Source organism: Eutrigla gurnardus (assembly GCF_963514095.1).
Source record: "Eutrigla gurnardus genome assembly, chromosome: 8".
NCBI classification, from domain to species: Eukaryota; Metazoa; Chordata; class Actinopteri; order Perciformes; family Triglidae; genus Eutrigla; species Eutrigla gurnardus.
Window position 1 is genome coordinate 4005737 of NC_139922.1, and position 12140 is coordinate 4017876.

Consider the following 12140-nt stretch of genomic DNA (forward strand, 5'->3'; position numbering starts at 1 on the left):
TATAAATCAATAAATAAAAATAAAAGTAATTACACACACATATATATAGAGCTCATATATATATATAAAACAGCTATCATATCAAGCAAAAAATACTAATACAACGCTGCAGAAGAAATTTCTTTCAGAATACTGTTTGCAGAAGTATTTACAAATCTGTGTGTTAAAGTCATTCATATGAATAGTCTTTTGATACTCTGTACACGAAGGGCAGTAGGTGTTGAATAAACTTAGATTCAAATTAGATTCAAATTCTTCTGTTGGACTTCAGGTGTTGCTTTGTTCTGGATTGCTGATTGGATCTTTCTTAGGTTTTGTCTGACTCTCACAAACTCCATCAGCTGGGGATCCTCTCGTACCTTCTCCTGTTGCTCCTTCTCCCTCTGAGAAGAGAAAACAGGACAAGCATGGCACTGCTCTTTCATGGAAAGATGGCAAAAAGTGTGACTTCAAGACAATGGAAGAAATGCGAGACACATAAATGAGCTGGAATGGTCTCTTTTTAGACAGTTACCATAGTTTGCAATACTTCATTCAATCTTCAGTCTAAATTATTGTGTGATTGTGAACTCACTTTTTTCAGTAACCCTTCCTTGCAGTCCCCTAAATTATATTTATTCGCTAAATATGGCATGAAGTAGTATATTAGGTAATTTCCTGTAATTACCATTGGCAAATAAGTAGGTAAATACAAGGAAACTAAAGCCTAAATACTAAGAAAAACTTTATCTATTGTATACCTTCCAGAAAATTAGGCATCCAATTATTTGCCTTCTCTCAATTTAAGTTTCACCAGTGATCCGAGATTCATAGGCTACTTACCTATAATAGTATTTGTGAAGGTGTGTTTACAACAAACACAAAGCACCTGGAGTTACTCACATGAGTTTGACAGCAGGACTATTGTACTACTATATTTGTGTTTATTTGCGGGCTAACTCATGCTAGACCTGCACAACAATGCTTTATCAATCATGGCTGAAATCACCACTATTGCTTGTTCATAAATATCTGGAAATCAGAATCAGAATCATTTTGTAATCCCTCTGGAAAATGTACAGCTGCAGTTGCTTTATAAGAGAAAGAGAAGAAAGAAAGGGTCAAATAAGTATGAAAATATAAAGTATAAAATGTAATGTATGAACATAGTATAGAAAACACTACCGGTATACGGTATAGTAGTGTATCTGCTGTTGAGGTAGTATGATAGAATCTAGTGCACATAATTGAAGTTTGACAGTTATACTGTATTAAATGTGTATCTGGGTGATTGTCATTAATATTATCAACCACATGAGATATGTTTGTTATCAGATTTAACTTTAATTGCACATCATGAGACTAACAGCCCACGATCTAGTGTTAAATATTAGACTCACACAGGAATTTTGCATTTTCTACTAAACGTGCTATTTGTTGTCAAAACTACAAGCCAATCAGCTCTTAGATGAGGCAAGAGCCAGGCGTTTCCCATCATGCCCCGGGCTTGCAGTCGGTTGAGAGCAACTGCGGTGCCTGGCTCTAAAAACTGCGGCCGCCTTGATCTTGTGAGATTATCGTTGCCCACGTGTTCATTACGACAGAGTAAGTTGGGATCAAGTTGGAGACAAAACTAATCAGCATGCATTGTGCGGTGATCGATTCTGCGCAGGCCTGGCTCATCTCGAACAGGCCTAATGTCTTGTTTGAGTTGAAATATTTTAATATTATACAGCTAAAGTGGTATCCACCAACGCTTGCCACAGGGCAAAGGGGTCAGTGTTCCAGCGCTGGTGAGAGAGGTGGTTTGATCCCTGCCATGTGCAGTGGGGGTCTATTCTCTCCTTTTTGGTGGCCTTTGGTGGACAGAGGGCTGTCTCACGCCACTATTGAAGTGCATGCAAGTGTGTTAGGATGAGACCTGTTTTCGGCCACCCTCTCGTGAGACCGTTCCTCCGGCAGGTTAGGACAGGCCCGCGACCCCCAAAATAACTGTGCCAGTGACTGAAACAGGTGACTGAAACATAGGAATGTGTGCGTACACGACACATGCACTAATAGGCGTATCCAAACACAGGCATAACGACAACACAACAGCCTGACAACCATGATATGATTTTACATAAACAGTTTACTATCAGATAAAAGCAGAACACCTCAGTCAAAGTCATCTCCGTGGAAATTATGAGTGAACATTGCTGCTGTCAAATTCTTTCATTTCCATGTTACTAGAAGAATATCTCAATCAAAGTAATGAAAATCATCTTGTGACCCCCCCACTTTGGGAACCCCTATGTTAGGAGGCAACGGCCAGTGTTGCGTGCCTCTGCCCTGCAGTGGGAACTGCTACTGTCGAGGGTTGAAGGCCCCTGTGAGCCTCTGAGTGCTTCCCTGTGCAGGCGTTGTCATTGAAGACAGCTTCGCTGCAGCTGTCAGGGGGAGTGGCGACTGACCGCGGTGCAGCTGTTTGTAGCAGCTGCCATCAGGAGAGATGCTGAGGAGAGGCCGTTGCCCACTTAATCTTTCAGGTATGTAACATTAAATATTACTGAAGAACTGTTGAATGTTAGCTAAGACTAAACCTAAACCAAGTGTAATACCTTCATTTTAAACGTTGTAATAGCCGTCTATGTTCAAATTAGTGTGCTTCCTTAAATTGCATGAGGCGCAAATGATAGCGCAAGATAAAGTTAGGCTACCTCATGTTGTTTCTGTTGACGTCTGAACAGCACATCCTCCAGAGGAGTCCGACTCTGTCCCTCCTCTTCCTGGTCACTCTGCACCCTCTTCCTCCTCTCCATCACCCGCTCAAGTTCTGACCTGCTGCTCAGTGCCAGGCCCCTTAGTCCATAGAGGAGAAGACAGAGCAGCTGTTAGATATGGTGGGAAAGTCAACACAGGTGGTTTATAGACAATAGGACTTTATTCACAATTATTTTGTTTCATTAATCAAAAGGATACAGTACATGAAGTGCATCTTTGCTAACGGCACACATCTGCTGGAGGGCTTACTATCGAGTTCGTCCAGGAAGTTCACTCCCTTGTGACCTTTCCCTCTGAATTAAGCTTGCAATGTTGTACAATCTCACCAGGAGATCGCCTGAAATGTTCCTACTTCCTGTTGGCTGTATTGTATTTAATTTCCAGTAATTATGTCACCATGTGTGTTTTCTGTAAAAAGTGCAAGTTCTACTGATCCATCTGTTAAGTGGTTCTACAAGGTTTGTTTACATGATGTAACACTTCCTGCTTCCTGTCTTTCTCTCTCTCCCTCTCTCCCTCTCTCTCTCTCTCTCTCTCTCTCTCTCTCTCTCTCTCTCTCTCCAGCCGGATCACCCCGCGCCACAATCGGTAAGCTGCGCTCTCCCCTCTCGGATATCTCCTATCATCAGAGGAGTTCGGTCTATGCAAATTACTCCCTTCGTTACGTAACAACAGCAGCTGAATCTGAACAGCCTGTAGGAGCACCGTACCAGGGGCTGCAGAGGCCAGAGGCTATGCAGGAGTCGCTTGTTTCCCTCATTCTGGGAGTTGACAGGCTCAGGGAGGAGTTTATAGGTGTAGAGACCAGAGAAAACCTGTTTTTCATAATATGGGACCTTTAAGAAATGGGCATCTGCTTCTAAAACATCCCAACATGTATCGAAATTTCCTTAAAAATGCTGCTGTGAAATCAGGTGTTCAAATCCACAACTTTTTTTAATTTTTTTTTTTTAGAAATGCTGTGTGGTGGTAAGATAAACACATTAGGTAAAAATACTGACGATACTGGATTGTCTGCAGCCACAGTTGGAACACCATACTACGACGGCGTATTAGGGCCACAAAAAAAGGTGGGCGATATTCTGAGAAAAAAGGCGCAAATTTGCTTCTTTATAAAGTCGCAGATTTGCTACTTTATTACGATGCTAACAACCAGCATTTATGTGAGCTAACTTCCCATGAATGTAGGCCTACGCATTTATTTTTCTAATTAATACATCACACCATGTGACAATTCCTCGTTAAGCTCCTTAGGGTGATGGTTATTGTTGGTTAATTTTATAAGGGCAAAATTGTCATCTTATGGGCGTTTTTTGATCAGACAGTTGGGGTAAATGCTAGCGGTAGCTTTCACTTGTTGTCATAGCAATGGCAAACATCCGGTGTTAGCAGATCCAAGCAACTTAATATCAGCTATATGTACACGTGAATATATGCCAAAAGAAAACGGAGGCAAAAGAGCTGGGCAAGATTCTTTATTACATAAAAAATGTTGCAAATTTGTGATTTTTTTCTCCGATTTTTTTGGTTTTTGCTTGTTTTTTGTTTTCCTACAATGGCCCTATGCCGTCGTACAATACAGTTGAGATGCTAAAATAGATTTGTGTTCAAATGAGTATGCAGCAACACCTTGCTTTCACTGGTAGAGTGAGTGATACTGGTGGAAGCAGGTCAGTCCTCCTATTAGCATATCACTTTACAGTGATTCATGCTCCCACTGCTGAGCATGGACACCAGGTGTATGGTTGCACATTTGTCAGGGAGAGAAAGAGACTCTTATGTATTGTTAATGATCCCTGACTGAGGAGGGAGAGGCATGAAAAGCACATACGTTCTTACAGAATGCTGAGTTAAGACAGTTTAATGGCCCTTTGCTAACAGAAGAATAATGCTCTTTTTATTTTAATGAAATCCCATCGGAGTTCACTCATTGGTCTTGGTTCCTGTATGATACCTACCTCTTGTGGGCCAATAGCAGTTCCTTGTGAAGCTCGTTGTGAGTCCTGGAAGCCTTCGCAGGGTTTGAGAGGTCAGGTTTGACTCTGTTATCTGGCAAATCATATGATAGACCATGTCAAACACATCGACACTGAATCTCTCAACACATAAAGATAGATTACACCCAGCTAAGCGGGGACAAATAAAGATGCATCCAAAGTTTTGGTTGCACTGTGAGCCAGAGGTTGGAAGTATAAGTATCAATACCTTATATCCATCCATCTTTATGTGAGTATTTATTTTTCTGACCACTTTTTACTTTTACTCCCTACATTTTAAGACAAATATCTGTACGTTCTACTTTTCAAAACAGGCTTGTTACTTTAGTTTTAATGCATTTGAGGGGAATTATCGAAATTACGCAAGAAAAAAAAACAGCCAGCCAGTTTCTCTGGAAATGTATTTGAAAGTTCAGTTTAGTTTAGTATGGGAACGTCATTTTGTTGTCTGCCAGGATGTCCAGGTGTTGTAACAGACAGTACAGGAGAGAGGCAGCTGCATCATCTGTGCCTCTCCTTAGCTTAGATGCATATTGGAGGTTCCAAAAATGAACCATGCACCATAATACCACATACCATGTACCATCATACCATGTAGGCCTACCACATCATACCACGTACCATATAACATCATACCACGTACCATCATACCATGTACCATGTAACATCATACCACATACCATGAGACATCATACCACGTACCATCATACCACGTACCATCATACCACGTATCATGTAACATCATACCATGTAACATCATACCATGTACCATCATACCACGTACCATCATACCATGTACCATGTAACATCATACCACATACCATGAGACATCATACCACGTACCATCATACCACGTACCATCATACCACGTATCATGTAACATCATACCATGTAACATCATACCATGTACCATGTAACATCATACCATGTACCACGTACCATCATACCACATACCATGTACCATCATACCACGTGCCACACATATCACCATACCACATATCATGATATAACATACCACATACGACTGTACCATACCTTGTACCATGTAGCACCCTACCACATACCACTGTACCATGTAGCACCCTACCACATACCACTGTACCACATACCACCATGCATGTACCACTGGAAGTGTGTGCTGAAGCCAGAGACACTGTACAGAAGAGCAAGGCCAAAGGAAACATTGTTGTGTGTAGAAAAAGTAGATCCAGCAAGTAACTCTCCCTCTGTCCATGTCGAACAGCTGACTGTATTTGACGATCTGCAGTCAAGAGTGTGTTGGCACCAGGCTCTTCTACGGGACTACTGGTCTGGTATTGTTTATCATCCCTGGAATTTCCTTGTATGTAATTATTATTGTTAGGCTATAAACCATTGGCGGACACGTTAGCTTGTGGTTCAGGTGTATTCACTTGGAGTAAGAAGCTTGGTGGGGAGGGGATGCGTTGTGGGACACAGAAGGGAAAGGCTTGATGGAGGACCACCCAAGGACCTGCCTTGGGGGGGATGACAAGAATTTGCATCATGAGAAGGGAGATTGAGATCAGAAAGTAAACCAGACACAGTTACTGGATATATAGCTCATATTCAAAATTTGGATAATGACTATTTAACACAGCTAGGAGCTGTATGTAAATTTAAATTATATGTAAATGATATGTGATAATGTAATGAAGGGTCAGGACATGATAGCTTCCTCCTGTCCCCCCTCCAAATTGAAAGATATTCTTGATTTATTTATTTATTTAGTACTTTTCTTAATTGTATGATGCATTTCATGTCATGTAATTATTGTACTGTGAGGCAGGTGTTTCTGTAAATGACTAGTCACAGAGCAGGTAACTAACTGGAGAAATCATGTAGGATTACTCCTGCTCGTTGTATAACAAGTGTCAAAACAGTATGAACACAAATGTGTACATTCTTATTAATTTGCGACTGACACTAAAAATGTTAGCCTTCTTTCTTTCGTTTCCACTATTAAGAGAGAATATGTTGACAAATATTCTGGAGTTTGTATATAAAAAGTAATGCAGAGCACATTAAGCACACTTAACTTTACAAAAATGATGAATTATAAAAATGCAGACACTATTATTTGTCATAACACCATACGTGATCATGTATCTTAAGAGCTGTTTGAAATCTCACGCCAAACCGGAGGAACGTGCACCAGCTGCTCGTAGCTCTGCAGCCTTCAGATAAAGAAGGTAACGGAAAGGACGTGGAGGCTTCTCCTACCTGTGCTGAACTGGTCCTTGACGAGAGGCTGCTGTCTGAGAACATTAGCCATCGTGCCGAGCTGACAGTCAGTGATACTATTGAGGGCAGTGTTACTTGAGAGCCCTGGATGTGCCATTACTGTCCAGCCCCTCATGTTCACAGTCAACAGGGAGACAGTGTTGGACAACGCGGGCTCAGCACTGCTCTGCTGAAGACAGCTACATGTTCCAGCTTCATGAACAACTTCTATTGCAACGAAGTGGTACAAACCCTGGAGGTTTGCATTATGCATTTGCTCTGATATATTACTTTAAAAAATAAAAATAAAAGTAATAATACTAACATCTCCAATTTGCACAAATAAGTGTGTAATGCACAACAGGTCATCTCATTTCAATTATTTACAACATGTACAGTACTAATCAAGGTAGCCTATATGTATTATATTATTATTAACTAGACACATTAAAACAATATGATGTGACTTTATTCCATGACTCATAGGCCTGCTTCATTAACATGCAATTTCACATAAATCCTTATTTTCTTTGAATAATTATCTTTTTATTTATTTCCCTTAGTGGACGGGAAGTGAGAGTGAGATGAGGCTCTTGTGAACATGGTGGTTTTTCCATCGTGGATGACTCTGGCTTCAAGGCGTTTGTGGCATTGCTTAATCCCACTTACACTCTTCCATCCAGACGGGCTCTTAAGAACATGGTGGTCCAGAGGTATGAGGAGGAGAAGACAAGGCCAAGGCAGTCATGCAGAGCGTAGAGGGTGTCAGCCTGACTGCTGATATGTAGACATCCATTTATATGGATGCATATCTAGCAGTGACCTGCCATTATGTGGAGGACTATGGAAGCTGCATACAGCTGTAAACTTTACTACTGCAAGGTCTCTCAAGGAGGAATGGGGCATTGAAGGCAAAGTGACCTCCATTGTGACAGAAGCAGGAGCCAATATGTTTGCATCTGTCAAAGGTTAAGTCTGAGACATGCACTTTGCTTCGCTCATTCACTAAATTTAGTGGTGAAGAATGCAACTCCTGGCCTTCACATAAGGGCACGGAAAATAGTTCTTTACAACAACAGCAAAAGAAAAGCTCGGAGAAGTGCAGGAGCAGAAGAACCGTCCAGTGATGAAGCTGATTCAGGAGGTGGACACACGCTGGAACAGCACCTTCATGCTACAACAGTCAGTGGGCGGAGCTCTTGCGACGCTCAGAACAGACGTGAGACCTCTCTCCTCTGAGGACTAACTGCTGCATGTCTGCAATTGCTTGGCCCCTTTTACCAGGCAACAGTAGAACTGTCAGAGGAGAAGACAGGGTCATCAAGGTCAAAGGTCATCCCAATGACAAAAATGTTGATGCTATACTTGCAATGTCACTATGGGCAAAACAAGCCACAGTACAGCAACATTACTCGGACAGAACTTGGTGTCAGAGATGCAAAAGAGGTTTGACCCAAACAGCACTGACCCTCGCAGCACCGCTGGATCCTAGATTTAAATCTATTGGATTCTTCAATCAAGTACAGGCACAGGCATCAGTTTAACAGACTGATGCCTGTGCCTGTGAGAGAAGGCTCTCATTTAATAAGATACACACCACCTGCCACACCTACAGAAGAACATCACACACATCAGCTCAACCAGCACCAGCCAATGTGGGAAATCCATCATCCACATGTATGTTATAGTTAGTTAATAGATAAATTGTAACCTTTCAGTACAAATGATTACTGTCATTGATTGTCTTTCAGATATAAATAATGTACCTCAATAAAGATCTTTGAAAGTTCCGATCAGCCCCGTCATAGGTACACAAGCACACCCAACCTATGCCATATTTCCCAGCACTCTCTCCTCAGTAACACAATACACACATTCATCAATCACTATTTGTAAATAGAACATGTTATTGTGAGCGTGTGCATCAAAGATTTTTCAAAGCAAAGATACTTTAAATCCACTGCAGCCTTACACTTCGCCAGCAGAGGTCACTGTAACTGAAGCTTTGAGTAATGAACCCATTTTCGACCACTAGTGAGCGGCACAGAGGCTTGGACTTGGGCAGGTGCCCCCCTCCTTTGATCATCTGCTGACCACCATATCCATACCCAACCTCTGCAAACGCTGAAGTGCCTTTAACCTGAATTCTCTCTGCTGGTCATCAGGGGGCGACTCCTCTGGTTGCAAAAAGACATCTGATTGTATGGAAGTGTATGAAAAAATGAGCCTTTATTGCTCACTTTATTCATTACCTCAGTAAACACTTAGCTGTAAAGTTTATCTTGAATAAAGGAAGCTCACATTGCTAACAGCTACAGTTTATTGAAATGTGTAACATTTAATCATGGCTTGTCGTCTTCATTAAATAGTTTTATATACGTATATTTCGACCGTCCATGACTTGGAAGTGCAATGTAGAAAAATGTGTGGTATTAAGTTCAGCCTACAATGGTTTAGTTCAGCTTCTGTGTGAATGATGAGTTATGTTCCAGGTGTGAATGTTGGATTAGACCACGTGGATCAGTGGAGAATGATTTCATGTTTTACTTCTCATAGGGCCATGCACATAACATCACTCTATAACGTTCCCCAAGTCAGTAAGGACGAAAGCCTGGAGTATTCAACACAAGCACAATGCATGCTGGGAAGTGTGTTACAAGCTAACAACCTTTCTGAACCACATGGTCAGTGTTCAAAAGAATATTTCTCACTACTGAATCAAAAGGAGACGTTTTATATTGCTGAGTGATGATTGTGAAGTCCGAGGACTGACTCGGTTTGTAGCAGGAGTTTTATTTTGTTTGGGATTTTTATCTATAGAGTAAACTACGCAGTACATTTGTCCTGAAGAGGTTATTCCATCACAGCAACAGAGGACTCTCAGTGGCACAGTTCTTCTTTTGACTTTATCTAAAAAAAATGAAGCGAATTGCACTCTGCCTGGTGTATTTTGTATAATATTCCTATTTCTATATATTTTTTTGTATTGTATACTGGAGTTGTTGTAGTCTGTATATGTAAAGTGTATGCTAATATATGTAATGATTTATTTTGTGGATTCTTAAGATATGTTTATCGTGTGTGATATTTAAAATGAATTCACTGTAAATATTACTATTACATTCAGTACAAGCGTCCTTCATCCGGCGGATAGAAAAGAAGCCAATGTCGCCATCTGGCGGTCATTCTGGTGTAGTGCAAATCCCCTGCTTTTAAACTTCATCCAGTTTTCGATCTCCGTAGCCTCATTTAAAATGTACCTTCCCCCCAAAACGAACCGATTCTACTACTCATACTCATACTAGGATGACAAGTTGTTATAGTCAGGTCACCTCATGAGCGACAAAACCGACCACAGACAGGCAGGCAGACAGACAGGCAGGCAGGCAGACAGACAGGCAGCTTCTGTTCCTGTTTACATAATAAGTTCTGCTGGTCTGCCGACATGGATGCTAATAACAACATAGTTCTATGATCGGCTATGACACGTTGTTTTTCATTTTCACTTAATTCGGTTGGTTCACTTTTATATTATTATTATTATATTATATTATTTCTTTATATGAGTTTCCCCTCTCAAGTCTGAGTCGATCTTACTACTTTGCTTCTTTTTTCATCATCGTGAATTCAGACGTTCATCTCCTGCTGTGAGTCTGGTTCCTGCTCCTCCAACACAACATGACGCTCGTCCTGAAGCGGGAGAGCGGGACAGAGAGAGGAAGAGGAGGAGGAGGAGGAGGAGGAGGAGGAGGAGGGGGAGGGAAACACCCGGAAAGAAAGCCCCGTCAAACCAAAGCCATGTTGTCGGAGTCAGTGTGGTGAAGCTGCGGGACAGACAGACAGCGGGACAGAGAGCGGGACAGACAGAGGGACAGACAGACAGCGGGACAGAGGGACAGACAGACAGCGGGACAGAGGGACAGACAGCGGGACCAGGTCGGGGATGAGGACAGAACTGGACATTTGGTCCAGGAACCGAGCCTGAATGCCGCGGTGAGGAGCTCCGTGAGAAGCTCCGCGCTGACCTCCAGACGGCAGGTGAGTGATCACATGAGGGACGATGTTCGCAGTGTTGGCACGACGCCTGCTGTCAGATGAGTGGCTGCATGGGTGTATTAATGTGAGGGAAACTAGTCTACACTATATGAGCTCAGCGACAGTATCGGTGCAAACAGACCCAATACGACGATGATGCACAACAACAGATCTTTGCAGACAGACTGGAGGGTGTCAATGCCAGACCCGTCCATGTTTATGAATGCACGTGACCTGCAGGTTTATGTCCAGGTGTGTCTTCATCTCACCATGTGTGTCCTGCAGGTCCAGGGCAACGTCCAGTAACGTGACTGTGCTCCCGCTGATGGTCCTGTCAGTTACGACCACTGAGGTTTACTGTTTAACTTGATGACTAAACTCACACAAGAGCCATTTAAATCCAGAAACCCGACCAGGGTGTTTGCTATAAAACAATAATGCTGCTTTAAATGAGTCCCAGTCTCATGATATCTGCCCATTAGATTACGAGCGTGTCCATACATTACACATGGTTCCTATTTGTGGCACAACAGGAAACTTGGGGAGTGAATAAAAGAGAGGATCACCCAACACATCAGCATCAGAGAGCATGAGGAGGAAGGTCTGTGTGGATCCACCAGTCTACAGCTGCTCACATGTAATATTAGCAGTAAGCACAAAGTACAGGTGATACTGATGGAACGTATGGGGAAGTATTTGGTCATAAAGCAAAGTAAAAGTTTGACTTTCTGACTTTTGAGAAGTCAGAGGAGCAATCCTCCGGAAACCATATGCGTCGTCTGGGAAAGAGATTTCAATCCTGACCCTGGTGATCCGGATGGGATCTGATCCATCAGTCGCCAGGTCTTTGCAGCTACTTGTTAGTCAGTGCTCTGGAAACAACAACCTTGGTCTCCCTTAGACCCTGACCCCGATGAACCTTTACCAACAGAAATCATCAGCTTTCAGTGAAACACTATGCAAGAATGTGCCTTCATCTTTGGGCTTTAACTGAAGGCTGCCGTCCCAGTGGGAGTCATAGATGACTTTGTGTGGACAATCGGAGGGCTGTCTTCTCCTCTGTCTCTGTCTATTGTCCATTCAGCTGGCAGGCCCACAGCGTCTTCGTCACGATCAGCCCGCTGA

General features: G+C 42.3%; 2 protein-coding genes across 6 annotated transcripts in view; one reads left to right on the top strand and one right to left on the bottom strand.

The window, feature by feature from the left end:
- Window positions 1-141: 141 nt before the first annotated feature.
- On the bottom strand, window positions 142-7052 carry LOC311017482 (protein FAM107B). The gene is made up of 4 exons (XM_084015858.1): window positions 6981-7052; window positions 4701-4791; window positions 2679-2820; window positions 142-383 (listed from the first exon to the last, which is right to left on the bottom strand). The coding sequence occupies exons 1-4, from the start codon at window positions 7030-7032 to the stop codon at window positions 237-239; spliced, it is 432 nt and encodes a 143-aa protein (XP_083871984.1). The 5' UTR covers window positions 7033-7052; the 3' UTR covers window positions 142-236.
- Window positions 7053-10803: 3751 nt separating this feature from the next.
- LOC311017181 (rho guanine nucleotide exchange factor 10-like protein) overlaps window positions 10804-12140 on the top strand; it is a 59155-nt gene continuing 57818 nt past the window's right edge. For all 5 annotated transcript variants that reach the window (XM_084015365.1, XM_084015367.1, XM_084015369.1 and 2 more), the window contains exon 1: window positions 10804-11018. The gene's annotated coding sequence lies outside the window, so the exon portion shown is untranslated. The remainder of the gene's footprint in view (window positions 11019-12140) is intronic.